This window comes from Eptesicus fuscus, chromosome 1, assembly GCF_027574615.1.
Source record: "Eptesicus fuscus isolate TK198812 chromosome 1, DD_ASM_mEF_20220401, whole genome shotgun sequence".
NCBI lineage: Eukaryota > Metazoa > Chordata > Mammalia > Chiroptera > Vespertilionidae > Eptesicus > Eptesicus fuscus.
The window spans coordinates 12,999,144-13,019,309 of NC_072473.1; the positions used below are offsets into that span (position 1 = coordinate 12,999,144).

The 20,166-nt window shown below is 39.9% G+C and overlaps 1 protein-coding gene across 1 annotated transcript in view; it reads left to right on the forward strand.

Annotated features, from left to right (window-relative positions):
* Positions 1-20,166, forward strand: part of PHEX (phosphate regulating endopeptidase X-linked) — a 225,337-nt gene that overhangs the window by 10,147 nt on the left and 195,024 nt on the right. Inside the window, exon 3 of the mRNA XM_008154575.3 lies at positions 3,923-4,084. Within this exon, the coding sequence (XP_008152797.1) occupies positions 3,923-4,084 (162 nt within the window). The remainder of the gene's footprint in view (positions 1-3,922; positions 4,085-20,166) is intronic.

Consider the following 20,166-nt stretch of genomic DNA (forward strand, 5'->3'; position numbering starts at 1 on the left):
CTTTCAGTTCGCAGGCTGACGCTCTATCCACTGAGCCAAACCGGTCTTGGCTATGCTTTTATTATTATAGATGAGAGAGTACATAGCACAGATTTCCTTCATCATCATCATATATATACATATATGTGTGTATATATGTATAATATTATCATTAAAACAAGATTCTGGGTTTTCTTCATGAAGCTGAGTGGGGGGAAAAGGAGTTTTGGTGTCTTGACAACTATGGTCCCTTGCAATTTGAAGTCACAGTTCCCCATCTCAAAACGCAGCTCTGTGCCCAGCTGGGAAATGTGAATGATGAATTGGGAGGCTGAAGCTAGAGTTTCCCCATTCACTGGGCTCGGTTCCAAATTCAGTGAGTGATGTATTCCTTCACTTTCTATCAGGGCTGAGGTTGGAGCTGACCTTGCAGTTTTTCTAGGTACCTGCAAGAATACTGAGGAGATGGGGAGGGCTACATTTGAGGGTTGGGAGGCATCCAGAAAGCAATGTGCTTGTGTGAATAAAAATGTGTGAGAGTGCCCTCGGTGGCCCCGGATCTGTCTCTGCTTCAACGGTGTTTGGACGGAACAGACCCAGGGATGCCCCTTCTCCCAGCCTCTGGCCACTTCTTTCACGAGCTGGTGGAAAAGAAGTGCGAGGGTGCTGAGCATCTCTTAAAGATGTAAAACCAGCGCGGTGGCCGCATTCTCTCCGGGACGTGCTGGAGCCTCCCACAGTGAGTGGGGCAAAACTCAGGCCCCCGTGGAAGCCGCCATGGCCTTGGAGAGGAACCTGAGCCAGGCCCTCTGGGAGCTACAGGCCCTGGTTCCGGCCACGCACGCGCGGACCCTCAGCTCCGTGACTTCCGGGAGCACCGCTTCCTGGGTGAGCAGGTGGAACTCCTCCAGAAGCTGGGCCCCACCTGTCTCACCTGCGCAGGCTGCGGCCCCCAGGCTGGGCTGGGCAGTACCCCTTCTCCCAAAGGCTCACCCTCAGGCACGACTAGGAGCCTGTGGAGCCCAGAGGCCTCTGAGGGGCCCTCTGCATTCCCCTGGGGTCTGGCTTTTGCCTGAGCCTCTCCCCGAAATTACCAGCCATTCCTTTAACCACCCTGAAGCCCCCTCCCATGCATTGGACCAAATGGAAACAGTAAGGCTTTTTGCAAAAAACAATAAAAAAAATGTGTGTGTGGGGTTCCTTTGTGTGAGTGTAAATATTATGTGGGACTGAAACTTGTATGTTCAGTGACCCTGAGGTGTCCCATAGAAGATTCATTCTGTGGCTGCACAGCCAGTATAACTAAATAGAAACTGAAATGAAGATTTTGTGTGTCCTAGCATATTTGAATGTTAAATAATATTAATATGGTAGAGGTAAGTAAAAATGTGATTGGATACAACTGAATTCTGAAAGATGAAAATATTAAGCCAATTTAAAATTTATCAAACTTGTAAACCATAGGATTAATGACAACCAGTTTTTTTGCTTTGTTCTTTTTTGGGGGGAGGTTGAAAATGGTAGGAATTTTGAAGTCCTATAGAAATGAGGATGTTTGTATATTATTTACTTTATTGAAGACAAAAAGCTGTTTGAAATTTTCATAGAAAGTCTAGGCAAGAGAAATATCTAGCCTTACTTTCAAACCTGGAGCAACCACACATGTAGCCAAACTAACATGTGTATCTAAATGTATGCAGATTATACTTTTGGGGGCAATTTATTCACATTTAGCTGAAAACTCATTGGGTTTTCATTACTTTGAACAGAAATGTATTCTGGCATTAATGAGAGTATGAAAACTACTCAGGATGTCATCTTTCCAATGTCATTAAAATATTAGCTGTCTTAAAAAATTGGTTGGTGGATATCTCTGTGCTAGAGTGGTAGTCAGCAATTGTATGACAATTGGAAGAGAGTTGGAGTTCAATGTTGGGAATATTGGAACCTTCTCATTTTGTAATGAAAGATTGTTTTTAAAGCTCATGGAAACATTTACATTTGCACAAACTTCCTACCTATCGACTATATGTCATATGTAATTGTGTGTGGGCTTACGAAAGAGGAAAAAAATCATACATCAGTCTATTTTGTTTTTCTGTTAACTTATACAAATACTCAGTTCTGCTCCTACACCTGGGTAAGAGAGGCCCCTGCCTTGGGTCCCTCATCTAGACTGCCCACTTTGCCTTGCTCTCTAGCCAAGGAGTCTTAAAGGGCCAACTTAGCATCCTTCCACAACCCAGAGCTCACTGCTAGATAGCCCCAAGCCTCCTTTCAGGGACTGTGTTGGTCTCTTAGGGATTCATTACTCTGAGTGCTGCCCTGAATGCCAAAGGGTTCAAATTCATACCTGGCCTTCCAGGTCTTTATGAAGGTGTATTGTAAATATATCTGTAATAATAAAAGGATAATATGCTAATTAGACCAGACATCCTCCGGACGAAGCCACAGAGGCGGCCGCTGCGGTGGTGGTGGAGTTGGAGTGCCTTGCATGAATTTCGTGCATCTGGCCTCTAGTATTTTAAATATTTAGATGTAACATGTGGGCCTCTGTTTCAATTAGCCTTTGTTGTGTAACAAACCAACTTTAGAGGCCTGGAATAAGAATGACTTAATATTTTTCATGATTCTGTGGGTTTGGTGAGGGTTGCTCAACTGATCCTGCCTAGGCCAGTGGTTCTCAACCTTTCTAATGCCGCAACCCTTTAATACAGTTCCTCATTTTGTGGTGACCCCCAACCATAAAGTTATGTTCGTCGCTACTTCAAAACTGTAATTTTGCTACTGTTATGAATCATAATGTAAATATCTGTGTTTTCTGATGGTCTTAGGCGACCCTGCTAGCGGTTCTCAACCTGTGGCTGCTGTAGAGCCTAAGACCATCGGAAAACACAGATATTTACATTACGATTCATTAACAGTAGCAAAATTACAGTTATGAAGTGGCAACGAAAATAATTTTATGGTTGGGGATCACCACAACATGAGGAACTGTATTAAAGGGTTGCGGCATTAGGAAGGTTGAGAACCATTGGCCTAGGCTCATTCATAAAGTTGCATTCACCTGAAGGGTCATGTGACCTAGAAGGTGCACGATGGCCTCAGTCACAAATCTGGTGCTGGCTTGGTTCTTCTCCATGTGGTCTCACCTTCTCCAGGAGGCTTCTTCTTCTTCTTCTTTTTTTTTTTTTAATATATTTTATTGATTTTTTTACAGAGAGGAAGAGAGAGGGATAGAGAGTTAGAAACATGGATGAGAGAGAAACATCGATCAGCTGCCTCCTGCACACCTCCTACTGGGGATGTGCCCACAACCAAGGTACATGCCTTTGACCGGAATCGAACCTGGGACCCTTGAGTCTGCAGGCCGTCGCTCTATCCACTGAGTCAAACCGGTTTCGGCTCCAGGAGGCTTCTTCAAAGGACAGTCTCAGAGCTCCATTCAAAGAGAGTTCACATGCAATATGCAGGGCTTCTTAAGACCTAGCTTATAAATTCATGGAAAGTTACTCTGCCACATTCTATTGGTCAAAGCAAGTCATAAGGCCAGCCCAGGTTCAAGGCAGGAGAAATGGATCCTACTGCTTGATGGGAAGAGTGGCAAAGTCACCTTGCAGAAGGATGAGCGGGCCGGAAGGAAATGTCCCAAGCATCTTTGCAAGCAATTTAGCATATACTCCATCTGTATGCCTGTCCTGTGTCCCACAGATTATTAGGAGTGTTCCTGCAAAACCCTATAACAGTAATACGAAACTTTCGACCCACACACTCTGAATGCGGTAATTTGGTATGGTGCAGTTGATCCAGGGAGTCATATAAGGGGAAATGTAAAAGCTAAGGCTTGGGAACTGGTTGATAGGAAATCATTGTTTAATTTGGAAGAGGCCAAAACACAACATTCAGTGATTTTCATTAACCCTATGATTTTCTTTTTAAATAGCTGCTGCCATCTTGAGTAAAGTAAATCCATCTGTGGACCCTTGTGATAATTTCTTCCGGTTTGCTTGTGATGGCTGGATAAACAGCAATCCAATTCCTGAAGACATGCCAAGCTACGGGGTTTATCCTTGGCTGAGACATAATGTGGACCTCAAGTTGAAGGGTAAGTTTCTACTGGGGATGGTGATACACTTTACAGAGATCAGTATTTGACAAGAAAAACATAATTTCATTATTCACTTTTTAGCTATACTGAATTCATGTTCCAGGTTTTTAAAAATGGAAGATGGAAAGGAAAGTTGTGGAATTCCAATCTCCCTGTTCTCAACACAAGCTTAAGTCATTATGTTCATGTTTCACAGTAGTAATTTCTGCTGTTAAAGGACAAATAGCATCTGATTGAGACTGGGAACAAAGGAATAGTTAATGCAAACCATGTTATATCAATGTATTTATTTGTCTGTTGTGTTCAGAGCAAACTTTATCACTTGCTCATTGTGTCCTAGATTTTTATGGCTTACAAAATATACTTAACACCTCATAGTTTTTTGACATCACTTTTGAGAACTCTGGATGACCTTGTGTTTGTCATATTGTTCCTGTTAACTTCTAACTTGGCTCTGGGGAGACTGTCTTTTCTCCCATGGCCTCTCTAGCAACGACAAGATCACACACACATACTTACATGTGCGTACATACACATACTCACATAGGTGTGTGTGCACACACCCTTCAAAAGTTGAAAATGTCTTTTACCAGAGGATCTTCTGTTTGCAGTGGATCTAATTTTTATTCTGAGCTATTGGAGACCGCCACTTCAGGAGGGAAATTGGTAGATTTCAAAGCCAGATAAGTTCAGTGTTTTGAGGAGGCAAAAATAATGTTTTTTTTCCTCTTTGTGGTAACAGTTATGCCATATAACTTGTGTTCATTTACACCTATAAAGAATTTCTGAGCACTTACAGAGATAATTATTTTTCTTTCTTCCCCAACTACTTTTTTCCACTATTTTAAATACATGAAAATCAAATATGTATCAATTTATAGATATACTATAACCAAAACATGGCAAAATAAATAACTGTTGTCAATTGTAAGGGAAAACGTGTTTAAATGTCACTAGATATAAATCATGTAGGCAGGGGAGGGTGTGTAGGAAGAGGTCAACCAATGAACTTGTATGCATATATGCATAACGTGTTGACACAGACAATAGGGTGGTGAGGGTCTGGAGGGGAGGACGGGAGCAGGCTGGAAGAGGTTTAAGGGGGGAAAAGGAGGACCTATGTAATAATTTCAACAATAAAGATTAAAAAATAAATTATATGAACTTACATTTTCTACTAAGAGACCCAAACTTAGTCATCATAAATTATAAATGAGAATTTTTCAAGAATGTCAGAGGTTTATCCCAACCCAACAGTTGAAATTCCCATACTGTCTATACTAATAAAAGCCTAGGTGGCCCTCACGTGTGACGTCATCACAAGATGGCCGTCATGAGATGGCTGCCACAAGATGGCTGCGCACACAGTGGAGGTGGGGCGCAGCGGTTGCTCCACACAGTGAGGCCTGGGGGTCCTGGGGGTCCTGTGGCTCCACGTGGCTTGGAGGAGGCCAGTCCCAGCATCTCCACCGCCTCACGTGGAGGAGGCGGGTCCCGGCAGAAGAGGCAGGTTGCGGCAGGGGAGGGCAGTTGTGGGTGATCAGGCTGGCAGGGGAGGGCAGTTGGGGGTGATGGGGCTGGCAGGGGAGGGCAGTTGGGGGTGATCGGTCTGGCAGGGGAGAGCAGTTAGAGGTGATCAGGCCAGCAGGGGAGCAGGTAGGCGTCAATCAGGCCGGCAGGGGAGTGGTTAGGGGGAGATCAGGCTGGCAGGCAGGCGAACAGTTAGGAGCCAGAGGTCCCAGATTGTGAGAGGGATGTCCGACCCCTGCGGGATTGGGCCTAAACTGGCAGTCGGACATCTCCCAAGGGGTCCCAAATTGGAGAGGCTGCAGGCCAGGCTGAGGGACACCCCCCTCCCCTGCACGAATTTTATGCACCAGGCCACTAGTTGGGTATATATCTTTCCAGGATTTTTTTTTCATGTGTGATTACATATGCATAACCATCACACACCCATATACTTAAAAATTAGCATACTGTTCTGTCACCTTTAAAAATGATATATTTTCATAGATATGGATTATGTCAGAGATATTTTTCTTATTACAAATAACACTATAATAAATATCCATATGTACATATCTTTATGTCCTTCCCTAAGTATATCTTTAGTGTAAATTCCCAGAAATGGACTTGTTATGTTGAAAGAGTATTCATAGTTTAATTTTTTTTTTTTTTTTTTTAATATTTTTATTGAGGTATTATATGTGTACATATCTTACTATTACCCCCCCCACCCCACACCCACACATGCCCTCCCCCCCCCCAGAGTTTTGCGTCCATTGTTTATGCTTATATGCATGCATACAAGTCCTTCGTTTGATTTCATAACTCCCCCACCTTTCCCAAACTTTCCCCCTGTACTTTGAAAGTCTGTTTGATGCTTTACTGTCTCTGTATCTATCTTTTTGTTCACCATTTTATAATGTTCTTTACTATCTCTAAATGAGTGAGATCATGTGGTATTTTTCTTTCATTGACTGGCTTATTTCACTTAGCATAATGTTCTCCAATTCCATCCAGGTTGCTGCAAATGATGAGAATTCCTTCTTTTTTATGGCAGCATAGTATTCCATTGTGTAGATGTACCACAGTTTTCTGATCCAGTCATCTGCTGACGGGCACCTAGGCTGTTTCCAAATCTTAGCTATTGTAAATTGTGCTGCTATGAACATAGTGGTGCATATATCCTTTCTGATTGGTGTTTCTAGTTTCTTCGGATATATTCCCAGGAGTGGGATTACTGGGTCAAATGGGAGTTCCATTTTCAGTTTTTTGAGGAAACTCCATACTGTTCTCCACAGTGGCTGCACCAGTCTGCATTCCCACCAGCAGTGCATGAGGGTTCCTTTTTCTCCGCATCCTCGCCAACACTTGTCGTTTGTTGATTTGTTGATGATAGCCATTCTGACAGGTGTGAGATGGTACCTCATTGTTGTTTTGATTTGCATCTCTCGGATAATAAGTGACTTTGAACATGTTTTCATGTGTCTCTTGGCCTTCCTTCTGTCTTCTTTTGAAAATATTCTGTTTAGGTCTGTTGCCCATTTTTTTATTGGATCATTTATCTTCCTCTTACTGAGTTGCATAAGCTGCCTGTAGATGTTGGAGATTAAACCTTTATCAGTGATAGCATTTGCAAATATGTTTTCCCATGCAGTGGGCTTTCTTGTTGTTTTGTTGATGGTTTCTTTTGCTGTAAAAAAGCTTTTTATTTTGATGTAGTCCCATTTGTTAATTTTCTCTTTAGCTTCCATTGCCCTAGGGGCAGTGTCAGTGAAGAAGTTCTTGTGGCATATGTCTGAGATTTTGTTGCCTGTGGATTCCTCTAGTATTTTTATGGTTTCCCGTCTTATGTTTAAGTCCTGTATCCATTTTGAGTTTATTTTTGTGTATGGTGTAAGTTGGTGATCTAGTTTCATTTTTTTGCATGTATCTGTCCAGTTTTCCCAACACCATTTATTGAAGAGACTGTCTTGACTCCATTGTATGTTCATGCCTCCTTTGTCAAATATTAATTGAGCATAGTGGTTTGGGTCGATATCTGGGTTCTCTATTCTGTTCCATTGATCAATATGTCTGTTCTTGTGCCAGTACCAGGCTGTTTTGAGAACAGTGGCTTTGTAATACAGCTTGAAATCTGGTATTGAGATCCCACCTACTTTATTCTTCTTTCTGAGGATTGCTGAGGCTAGTCGGGGTCTTTTTTTATTCCAGATGAATTTTTGGAGAGTTCTTTCTAGGTCTGTGAAATATGCTGTTGGTATTTTGATGGGGAGTGCATTGAATCTGTAGATTGCTTTGGGTAGTATGGACATTTTAATGATGTTGATTCTACCAATCCAGGAACATGGTATGTTCTTCCATCTGTTTACGTCTTCCTCTATCTCTTTTTTCAGTGTCCTGTAGTTTTCTGCGTATAGGTCTTTTACCTCCTTAGTTAAGTTTATTCCTAGGTATCTTAATTTTTTTGGTGCGATGGTAAATGGGATTGCTTTTTTAGTCTCTCTTTCTGTAAGTTCATTATTGGTGTATAGAAAAGCCATAGATTTCTTGGTGTTAATTTTGTATCCCGCTACATTGCCGAATTCATTTATTAAGTCTATTAGTTTTTTGATGGAATCTTTTGGGTTTTTTATGTACAATATCATGTCATCTGCAAATAAGGACAGCTTCACTTCTTCTTTTCCAATTTGGATGCCTCTTATTTCTTCTTCTTGCCTAATTGCGATAGCTAATATTTCCAGTACTATGTCAAACAGGAGTGGTGAGAGTGGGCATCCCTGTCTTGTTCCTGTTCTTAGGGGAAATGGTTTTAGTTTTTGCCCATTGAGTATGATGTTTGCTGTGGGTTTATCATAAATAGCTTTTATTATGTTGAGGTATGAGCCTTCTATTCCCACCTTGTTGAGAGTTTTTATCAAGAAAGGGTGTTGGATTTTGTCAAATGCTTTTTCTGCATCTATTGATATGACTATGTGATTTTTATCTCTCAATTTGTTTATGTGATGTATCACGTTTATTGATTTGCGGATATTGTACCATCCTTGCATTCCTGGAATAAATCCTACTTGGTCATGGTGTATGATCTTTCTGATGTACTGCTGGAGCCGATTTGCTAGAATTTTGTTGAGGATTTTGGCATCAATGTTCATGAGGGATATTGGCCTGTAATTCTCTTTCATTGAGTTGTCTTTATCTGGTTTTGGTATTAGGGTGATGCTGGCTTCATAGAAGGAGCCTGGAAGTGTTCCTTCCTCTTGAATTTTTTGGAATAGTCTGAGGAGGATAGGTTTTAGTTCTTCCTTGAAAGTTTGATAAAACTCTCCTGTGAAGCCATCTGGCCCCGGGCTTTTGTTTGCCGGAAGCTTTTTGATGACTGCTTCAATTTCTTCCATAGTTACTGGCATGTTGAGCTGTTTAGAATCTTCCTGATTGAGTTTTGGAAGGTTGTATTTTTCTAGGAATATGTCGATTTCCTCTAGGTTGTCCAGTTTGTTGGAATAGAGTTGTTCGTAGTATTTTGTAACAATCCTTTGTATTTCGTCGGGGTCTGTTGTTATTTCACCTCTTTCATTTCTGATTTTGTTTATTTGGGTCCTCTCTCTTTGCTTCTTGGTGAGCCTGGCTAGAGGTCCATCAATCTTGTTTATCCTTTCAAAGAACCAGCTCTTGGTTTTGTTGATCTTTTGTATTGTTTCTTTGGTCTCTATGTCGTTCATCTCCGCTCTGATCTTTATTATTTCTTTCCTTCTGCTTACACTGGGCTTATCTTGTTGCTCTCTCTCTAACTCTTTGAGTTGTTGGGTTAGGTAATTTATTACCATTGTTTCTTGTTTTTTGAAGTAGGCTTGTAGAGCTATGAACTTCCCTCTCAGGACTGCTTTCATTGTGTCCCATAGATTTTGGATTGTTGTGTTTTCATTGTCGTTTGTTGCCATGATGTTTTTTATTTCTTCCTTGATGTCTTTGGTAACCCAGTCATGGTTTAATAACATGCTGTTTAGTCTCCAAGTGTTTGATTTCTTTGGGTTGTTTTTATTGTAGTTGATTTCCAGTTTTATGCCACTGTGATCTGAGAAGATACTTGATATGATTTCTATCTTCTTGAATTTGGAGAGACTTTGCCTATGTCCTAACATATGGTCTATCTTTGAAAATGACCCATGTGCACTTGAGAAGAATGTATATTCTGTGGCTTTGGGGTGAAATGTTCTGAAGATGTCGATTAATTCCATCTGTTCTAGTGAGTCATTTAGGATTGATGTTTCTTTGCTGATTTTTTGTTTAGAGGATTTGTCCAATGGTGATAGTGGGGTATTGAAGTCTCCTACTATGATTGTATTACTGTCAATCTCTCCTTTGATATCTTCCAGGAGTTTTTTAATGTATCTTGGTGCTCCTGTATTGGGTGCATATATGTTTACCAGAGTTATTTCTTCTTGTTGGATTTCTCCCTTTAGTATTATGAAGTGGCCTTCATTATCTCTTGTTATGTCCTTCACTTTGAGATCTAATTTGTCAGATATAAGTATTGCAACCCCAGCTTTTTTTTCATTTCCATTTGCCTGGAAAACCTTTTTCCATCCCTTTACTCTCAGTCTGTATGCATCCTTTTTTTTGAGGTGGGTTTCCTGTAGACAGCAGATATCTGGGTTTTGTTTTCTTATCCAGTCTGTTACCCTGTGTCTTTTGATTGGGGCATTCAGTCCATTTACATTTAAAGTTATTATTGATAGGTACTTATTTGACGCCATTTTTATTCTATACCCCTGTGTACCTTCTTTGCTTCCTATTTCTTTCTTTCTTTTTTTTTTTTTTTTTACAGCAGACCCTTTAGCAGTTCTTTCATTGCTGGTTTGGTGGTGATAAACTCCCTTAGTCCTTTTTTGTCTCTGAAGCTCCTGATTTCACCATCAATTTTGATTGATAGCCTTGCTGGGTACAGTATTCTTGGATTTAGACCCTTCCTTTGCATGACTTGGTATATTTCATTCCATTCCCTTCTGGCCTGATGAGTTTCTGTTGAGAAATCAGTTGCTAGTCTGATGGGGGTTCCTTTGTATGTAACTGTCTGTCTCTCTCTGGCCGCTTGTAAGATTCTTACTTTGTCGTTGGTGTTTGCCAACTTAACTATAATGTGCCTTGGCGTCGGTCTTTTGGGGTTCATTTTGCTTGGAACTCTGTGAGCTTCTTGGATTTGTGTGGGTTTTTTCTTCCCTATATCAGGGAAGTTTTCTGTTATTATTTCTTCAAACAGGTTTTCTATTCCTTGCTCAGTTTCCTTTCCTTCTGGCACCCCTATTATCCTGATGTTGTTTTGTTTTGTATTGTCCCGAAGTTCCCTTACGCTCTCCTCAATCTTTCTAATTTTTGTTTCTAGAAGCTGTTGTAATTGGGTATTTTTTTCCATCTTGTCTTCTAGCTCACTTATGCGGTCCTCTGCTTCATCTAGTCTACTCTTGATGCTTTCTATTGAGTTCTTTACAGCAGCGATGTCATTTTTCATTTCTTCTTGGTTCTTCTTCATTTCTTCTTGGTTCTTACTCATATTGTCGAATTTGTCTTCCATCCTTTTCAGCCACTTTATGACCATTTCTCTGAATTCTTTCTCTGATAGGTTGTTTGCCTCTAAATCGTTTACTTCCTTTTCTGGTGATGCCTGCTTCTCTTTCCTGTGGGGGCTGTTTCTTTGTCTCCCCATGGTCTCTCTTCTCCGGATGTCTGGTTATATAGATTTCTCTCTCTGGCGTTGATTTAAAGGTATAAAATACAACACAACCAGGCACAACAGACAAGGCACTGAACAGAATTGTATTCACGATATTAATAACCTCCAATAAAGGTAACCACCAGAGAAAGACAAATTAGGGAATAGGAGTGGAAGAGGGAGAGTAAAAAGAAAGAACAACAACGAAGAAAAAAAAAACAATAACAAAGAGTGTGAATCTGAACTTGGGAAAAGAGCAGAAAGAAAGAAAAGAAATAACAGAAAAGAAAAAGAAAAGAAAAAAAAAAGTAAGAGAGACAAGAATGATACTAAGAGAGAAAAGGGGAACAAACTATATATATGAGGAGTAAACTCCACTAGAACAACCACTATTCCCAGCAAATTCCAGCAACACGAGCCTGGAGATTAATACAAACTGCAACAGCAGCTAATATCAAGTGAGGCAAGGGAAAACAAAAGTAAAAAACAAACAAAAACAAAGCAAACAAAAGAACCAACCAAACCAACAAAAAGAATAATCAAAACAATCTCATAAAAAAGCATAAAAATTCAATCTAATCAACATTCAAGCAAACAACAACAAAAGGCCCGAGAGAAAAATAATTTTTTAAAGGTAGCGTAGAGAGAGGTTTGTATGGATTTGGAGCAGGGGGTTGGGAATTAGATATATAAGTAGGGTGAAGTTTCAGCAGGGAGTAAACTGAAAAAGTAGGGAAAATCTAAAGCCAGAAAGGGTTAAGATAACCTGGGGACCAAAAGGGGAAAGATTAGGAGGAGAGTGATGGCATAATGTTAGCTTTGAGATAGGGTAAAGCGATTGTAAGGGAAAGATGTAAATCGAATGTAGGACACTAATCCAAAAATAAAAGAAAGAGAAAATCAAATGACATTAAAAAAAAAAAAAAAAAAAAAAAAAAAGTAAAATAATAGTAAAAATAGTGCTGATTGAAAATAAAAATGTAATAATTAAAAAGGTGAAAATCAAGTGAGGAAAAAGAAAAAAATATTAGTTTCTTAAGTAAAAGATGCAAAAAATGAAAATAAAAAAATATGAGAATAAAAAATTGAAAAAAGAATTGAAAATTAAAAAATAGGAAGACTAAAATGTGCAGTAGCGGCTGTCATTCACTTCCTCTATTATTCTGTTTGGTACGCCTTTTTCCCAGTCTGGGCGGTATTTCAGTTCAGCTTCATTCCAGGGCTCCTCAGTGTTGGAAGCCAGTCCTGCTTTTTAAGCCAGCCCTGTCTTAATTTCTCGTATTTATTTTTGATTACACCAGAGACAATTAGCGTTTCAGCCCCTGGGTGGCAGTGTTTCTGAATTGACTTCCGGGCCTCTCTAGCTCTTTTTTTTTTTTTTTTTTTCCCCTCTATGGCACTCACTACCGGTGGTTTGTGGAGGTGTGCGCCTCAGAGCTTGTGGAGGTTTGCGCCTCAGAGCTGCCTCTCTGATGGTCACACGCAGCTCTGGCCCCAGGTTCCGAAAAAACACCTTCCCCCTGCAGTCTTTCAGGGTTTCCACCTGGGTTTGCCTCTGTATTGGGCTTAGCAATCAGAGTCGGAAAGAGCCCAAGTGTGCGGACCGTGGGTCTGTGCCCCAGACTAAGGAGCCTGCACTCCTTTGAAAATTCTTAGTCTGACCCTCCTCGTCAGATTAAAATGAGTTGCTTTCAAGAGGTCACTTCTGTTAGCAGCTCAGAAGACCCCCCTCCTCATTCACGGATCACGGCAGTTCCAACTGCCGCCGATTTTTCTAGGCACAGACCTCCCGGCTCCTGCCGGTCCTGCGGCTGCCGCACTTCCCTCACCCAGCGCTTCCCTCACCCACCGCGGGGATTAGAAACCGCAGCTTATTTCAGACAAAATCTGACCTTTCCGTGGTGCAGTGAAGAGTTTCTTTGAATCCGAATGTTTGCGCTGATAGGGGACCGGTGGTCTGGTGCTCCCAGCAGTTCAGTGTTTGCAGTTGTCGCGGAAAGTCAGGTTTCCACTAAAATCCTCCTTTCCTTGCAAGATGGCGAGGCGCCCGGCGAGCCCGCAGCTCCAGGAGGGGACCCAGCCCCTGTGGGTGCTGCGCGGTCAGAGGAACACTGCCCAGCACTCCCCCGCCTTCTCCTGGAGTTTAGCTGTCCCTTGGCTTGCCCACATACACTCCATCTGCGAGCCTCTGCTGCTCCGACTCTCCGCCCCAGGAACAGACTCCAAACCCGACTCTATTCCGTCGCCATTTTTTTTTCTCCCCCATAGTTTAATTTTTGATTCATATAGTTGAATCGCCCTTTAGAAAGTAATTTCTAGGTCTTTACATATTGTTTTGCTGTTTGACATGATAACTTTTCTCCATCGACTTTTATTTGTGTGGTATAAAGTAGGGGTCAGCAAACTGTGGCCAGTGGGACAGATCTGGCCCACTGCCTGTTTTTGTAAATAAAGTTTTATTGGAAGACAGATGCATCCATTCATTTCTGTATTATCTATGGCTGCTTTTGCATGACTGAGTTGAATAGTTGCTGCAGAGACCATATGGCCTTCAAACCCTAAAATATTTTCTCTCTGACCCTTGTGGAAAAAGTTTGCTAACTTGCAATGTCTGGCATAAAGCTTTGATATACTGTATTGGACCTGATTAAAACTGTCTTATTAATTAATCGTTTTTTTGTGGCTTCTTTGGGAATTTTTAGAGAGGTTATCATAAAATTAAGAAGTAATTATAATTTCCTTTTACTATGTTGGCTAGAGCCTCCAGAACAGAGTTGAATAATAGCAATGACAATGGGTATATTTTTCTTATTCCTAGCTTGGGTAGTAATGTCTCTAGTATTCCCCCTCAAATATATTTTTCTTTGTAATAGATAGTCTTTATTGTGTTCTATTATTCCTAGTTTACAAAAACGAGTTGCTAAAGAAAAACCTCTCTTCACTATTTATCAAGAAAGTCAGATGAAATATCTCTTAAATTCTCTAGATTTTCTCATGTTGACCTTACTTTATAATCTTGAAATGAACCCTATCTATGAATGATTTATTGTTTTCTTTTAAGGCATTATTAGACTTGAATAAGCTAGTATTTGTTTTCTACATGTGTGTCTATATTTATGATTCATGTTGGTCCATGGATTTTTATGTGCTAGGTTTGTCAAATTCTGTTATTAAAATTGTGCTGGCCTTGTGAAACAAAATGGGAGGCTTCCCATATATTTCTATGCTCTGGGGAAGACAACCAAATAAATCGCAAGTTATTCTGTGACAAGCACTGTAAAGGGTGAATTAAAAAATTGATCACAGGCTCTTGTTTCAAGTGCCAATAAGGAGATCAAATGGTGGAGTAGTGTCTCTTTTTAAATTGGTATAATCTTGTACCAGACCATGTGTTTGAAATATAAAATGTGTATTACTTTTTTAAACTTTTAAACTGTGAGGTAATTCACATTTACAGAAAAGTTGAAAGAATAGCACAAGGAACTCCAATATACTCTTCACCCAGATTCCCTGATTGCTACCATTTTGCTGTATTTGCTTTATCATAATATTCTTTCATTGTCTTTATAAATGTGTAGATATTATTTTATTCACTGTTTATATCAGTGCATTTATATATAGTGAGAAAATATATCTATAAATGTATAGATATTGATATACAGATAGACTGATAGATATATTTTTCTGAACTCTTGCAAGTATGTTGCACATGAGTATTCTTAAAGTGTATAATAGAGCTTTTCAAATATCAGATGTGCGTGCAATCTTATTTTTTTAAACACTAGCTCTTTAAATTCTATCTATATCTCTTTATATATTCTATATCTATGTATCTACATATTTCTCACTGTATCTGCCCATTCATCCAAGCATCCAGGCAATAGAAGCTCATTGTACACCAATTATAAATGAATAACAAGAAGAAACATACTTAAAATCCCATCACCAAGCTATAATTTTTTAACTGCAAATATACATATAAAATTATATGTGTAACTTAAAAGGAATCATATAATATGTTCTCTTTTTATAATCTGCTCTTTTTACTTGATGTTTACATGTTAACATCTTTTCATGTCAATAAAAATACATCTATAGCATCATTTGCCATGATTGCTTTTTATGTATACACTAGACGCCTGGTTCACAAAATTCTGTGCACTTGGGGGAGGGCGTGCCTCAGCCCAGCCTGTACCCTTTGGCAGTTCGAGAGCCCTTGGGGGATGTCTGACTGACGGCTTTGGCCCATTCCCTGGAGAGGCTCCCACCACCGCCGCTGTGCTCACCAGCTATGAGCCTGGCTTCTGGCTGAGCAGCACTCCCCCTGTGGGAGCGCACTGACCACCAGGGGGCAGCTTCTACGTTGAGCGTCTGCCCCCTGGTGGCCAGTGTGCGTCATAGCGACTGGTCGTTCCGCTGTTCTGTTGATTTGCATATTAGCCTTTTATTATATAGGATTACAGTTTATTTAAGCCAGGGTTGGGGAACCATTTTTCTGCCAGGGGCCATTTGGATATTTATAACATCATTCATGGGCTATGCAAAATCATCAGCTTAAAAATTAACCTGCTATATTTGGTCAAATATTTAATTAGCTCTTCCCTAATGCCTTGGCAGGACCAGACTAAATGATTTTGCAGGCCTTATATGGCCCACAGTCTGGACATTTCCCACCCCTGATTAAGCAATTCCTATGATGCCACTTAGGTTGTTTACAGATTTTTTTTCCTTACTGTAAGCTACTCAGAGCATGAGTTTTGAAGCCACAGAGCTGGATTTGAATCCTGGTTCCCTTTCATTTCTTTTCTGTGTCACTTTTGGTCAATTACGTATCTCAGCTAGCTCAAGTTTTCTTATCTTTCAAGTAGAGATAACAATACCCAATTCATGGGGTTTGTGAGGACTAAAGGAGATGACCCATATAAATTATCCAGTCCAGTTACTTTCATATAGCAGGCCCTCAATAAATATTTGTCCTTTGCTCCTCAGTTTTATCTCAAAGATAGTTCTGAGTCTCACAAAGTAATGTCTATGAAACCCTTAAGTATTATTCTGGTCTTATCCTTTGTAAATATGTGCTTTCAAAAACATGAATACTGTCTAGATATTTTTCCTCACCCTCGATAAAGAGAATATCCAAAAATAAAATGCAATACTACCAATCAAAAGAAAACCATTTTCTTATGTCTGATAGAGAACACACAGATATGGCTATCCAATTTGTGAAATAAAATGGATTTGACAGACCTGGCTGATGAAAAATTGCCCTCTATTGAAGTCAGCAACCTGGCTTTGTGAATTTTTTCTTTAAGTGGCGTATAAGACTCAGATTTCTACTTGGAAAATAAAATAATTTCTTGTTCTCTTCAAGAAGCAGGATTTTATTTAAAAAAGGCTGAATATAGTCATGTGTTTAAATGTTTTAAAATTTCCTTCCTACAAAACCTCCCAAATTTGTCTTTATGTGACCATGGAGATGACACAGCACGCATTGCTTATGAACGAGCAGATGAAAATGTTGCAAATGAGCACTTATGAAACATGAGGCAATGAGTGAGATAGAACACTTGTGTCAAACAGAAGACAGATGACTCAAGGTAGGGCCAGCTCATCTCTATTATGGAATAACAATCTTTGCCAATATTTTGTAAAGAAATGCAGTATATTATTATGTTCAAGCACAGACAGCATCAGTGGAACAATAAAGCGAAGCAGGGTCTATGCATTAATGAGCAGAGAAAGATGATTGTGATTCATAGATCAGTTATTTATTTGTAAATACTTGCTGGTTGAGATCCAAATGATTCTCATAATTAAATAACCCTCTATAATCTTTTTTCCCCTACAAATAATCCTAGCCAAACCAACTTTTACAGATAAGAGAAAACTTCAGTTCAGCTCCAGTAAAGTGATTTGGATAATTAGGAAGATCAGATTATTGACGATACAGTTAACGGTGGCATTTTCCTCATACTAGGAACATAATGTAATGATATACCAATCTGAGCCTTGATATCATTAAGTTTTTTGAAATAAATGATATCAGACTGCAAAAATCAAGATGGGGATGTGGTGGGACCATTGTGGTGGGCTTTTTATTCCTGGTGCAAACTCAGGCCCTGTAATCCTCAGTGAATCTGCTATGTAGACTGGGTGTGCCCACTCAGAGAAGATTTCCATTTTTCTGACCATGTTGGCTCTTTTCCATGTGGCCACACAGGAAGCAAAGATTGCTAGATTATACACATGTCACCAACACTCTTGTATGCACAGAGGGGGGTCCTGCATGAAGATTTGGGCCTGTATAGAGGACTTTCAGAATGTCAAATGAAATGATTTTACTTGGAAAGATTTCTGTTGTTGTTTACATTTTTCCTAATCTTTCATACACCATTTGAGTTTGGGTGGGGTTGGGGATGCATGGAGTGTGAGGAAGGGGAAAGAAGTTGTCAAATTTTAAAAGTGTAGAAATTTCCTGTTAGGAGATACTCACTTCAAATATAGAAATGAATTTCTTCCTGAAGACTGGGAAGAATGTTCATGTAGCTTTAAGATATGTTCTCTTTCTACTGGCTGAAGAAAGTAAAGAGGCCATGAGAATGGCTACCATGTATAAAAGCTTGCGTTCTAGTAGTTTTTGCAGTTGGCATTTTAGGTTTTCTTCTTGTGTGTTTTTGACTTATATGCTCCAAGCATTTGATTTTAAGATCTGATCTTAGCCAGATGGGTTTTATATAGCTCTTCTGTCATAATGGTTAATATTACAAATAAGTTGGTTGTGCTTGATTAGAACCAGATCTATTCATTGCATCCATTCTGAGCATGCTCTTTAACTTGGGGGGGAATGCATTCACTTTAAATAGATAGAAATGCACAGCATTGTGACCATATTAATTAATTTGTGGACTAAAGATTATTTACTGAGCATTTACTTTCTTCCTGGCACCAATTGCTTTCAGTCACAAAGGACAAAAACACCTACTCAAACTGGCTTAAACAATAAGAAAAATTTGCTGACTTATGTAACCAAAATGTCTAGTGGACTTTAGGTAAGGGTTGATCCAGCAGCTGAACTATGTCATTAAGGATCACATTCCTTTCTTTCTCTATTCTGATGTCCACCATCTCATGCTCCTAAGTCTGTTTGGTTGTAAGATTATTGCCAATAGCAACCAGAATGTACACTTTCTCATTCACATCTAGCAAGAGGTATCATGTTAGACACAGGAGGATACAGAAGTGCAGAGATTAATAAGGCTTCCAAGATTGTCCTTGTGGAAATGAAAAATCAGCATATCACAACATGTTTCAATAGATATGTTAATCAAGGTTCTAGTGCTGCACTGTTCACTTATGGTAACCACTAGCCACATGTGGCTTTGAGCACTTGAAATATGGCTAGTTGGAATTGAGATGTTCTGTGAGTGTAAAATACATATCAAATTTCAAAGACTTTGTTTAAAAATATGTGAAATATCTGATTATTTTATAATTACATATTAAAATGATACTATTTTAAGATCTTGTGAGTTAAATAAAATATATTATTATATATAATCTCACCTTTCTTGCTTATTTAAATGCAGCTACAAGAAAATTAAAAATTACATATGTGGCTCAGATAATATTTCTATGAGACAGTGCTGCTCTAGAGCCCTGAAAAGGTCATTAGAAAGGTGAGTTATCTTGGAATGATTCAAATTTATTTCAGTGATAAGAAGGGTCAGAGAACATCTTTTTTAAAAAAAGTATATTTTATTGATTTTTTTTATAGAGAGGAAGGGGGAGGGATAAAGAGTTAGAAACATCAGATGAGAGAGAAACATCAATCAGCTACCTCCTGCACACCCCCTACTGGGGATGTGCCCAAAACCAAGGTACATGCCCTTGACCGGAATCGAACCTGGGACCTCACAGTCCGCAGGCCGATGCTCTATCCACTGAGCCAAACTGGTTAGGGCAGAGAACATCTTGATTAAAAATAATACCCTACTCCTATCCAGTCCCTCTGAATCCTGTTACCTATAAGTGTCCTTTGTGGCATTTATAACCATCTGAAATTATCTTGTTTTTGTACTTGCTTACTTGTTCCATGTTCTTCTCTCTTATGCGTGTCGTCCTTCCCCACTCCCCACCCCACCGCCCTGCAGAGGGTAAATTTCCTGAGAGCCAGAATCTTGTCCATTTTGGCTTCACTGTGATCCAGGACACAGCCTAGCAGCTGGCACATAGTTGGCACTGATGAATACTTGTTGAAGAAAGGAGAGAATGATCATGCACTCCGTGTGGCTGGGTGCTGAGGTGGAGTGGCTGGTTGGCTGGATGGGGCAAAGTGGTTTTCTCATCTCCTCTTCCTCCCCCTCCTCCTGTGCCTGGGATTCTGCATGCTCTCCCAGAGAAGTCCTGAGATATAACCAGAGCTGGCCCTAACAGGAGGGGAAGGGTAATTGTTAGTTGTTCTCCGTTTGTGTTCTAGGCCTCAGGAAGGGAGGACGGTGAGCCAGTTTAGAGTCCTCCCGGGGCTCCAAGACTCCCTGGTGCTGTGGTCTTGTATAATTTACAACAAGGGAAATCAGAACTTAACGAATGGTGTTCCAGTTTAGTCTCTGAAAAAAAAATTGGGGCTCTACCACTTACTGGCTATGCGACAGTGGGCAAACCACTTCCCTGTGCGCCTCAGTTTCTTCTCTGGTTGCACTGTTGGACGAATTGACTGAGACGCGCTGAATATCTTCTGCATAGAGTTCAATACTTAGCATCTGTTATTATTGTTAACTTCATGAGGCTTAAACTAATGTTTTAAAAGCACTTGGCACATAATAGTTGCTTAAGAAATGTTAGTTTCAAAGCCAAATAAAAACTGTAACTT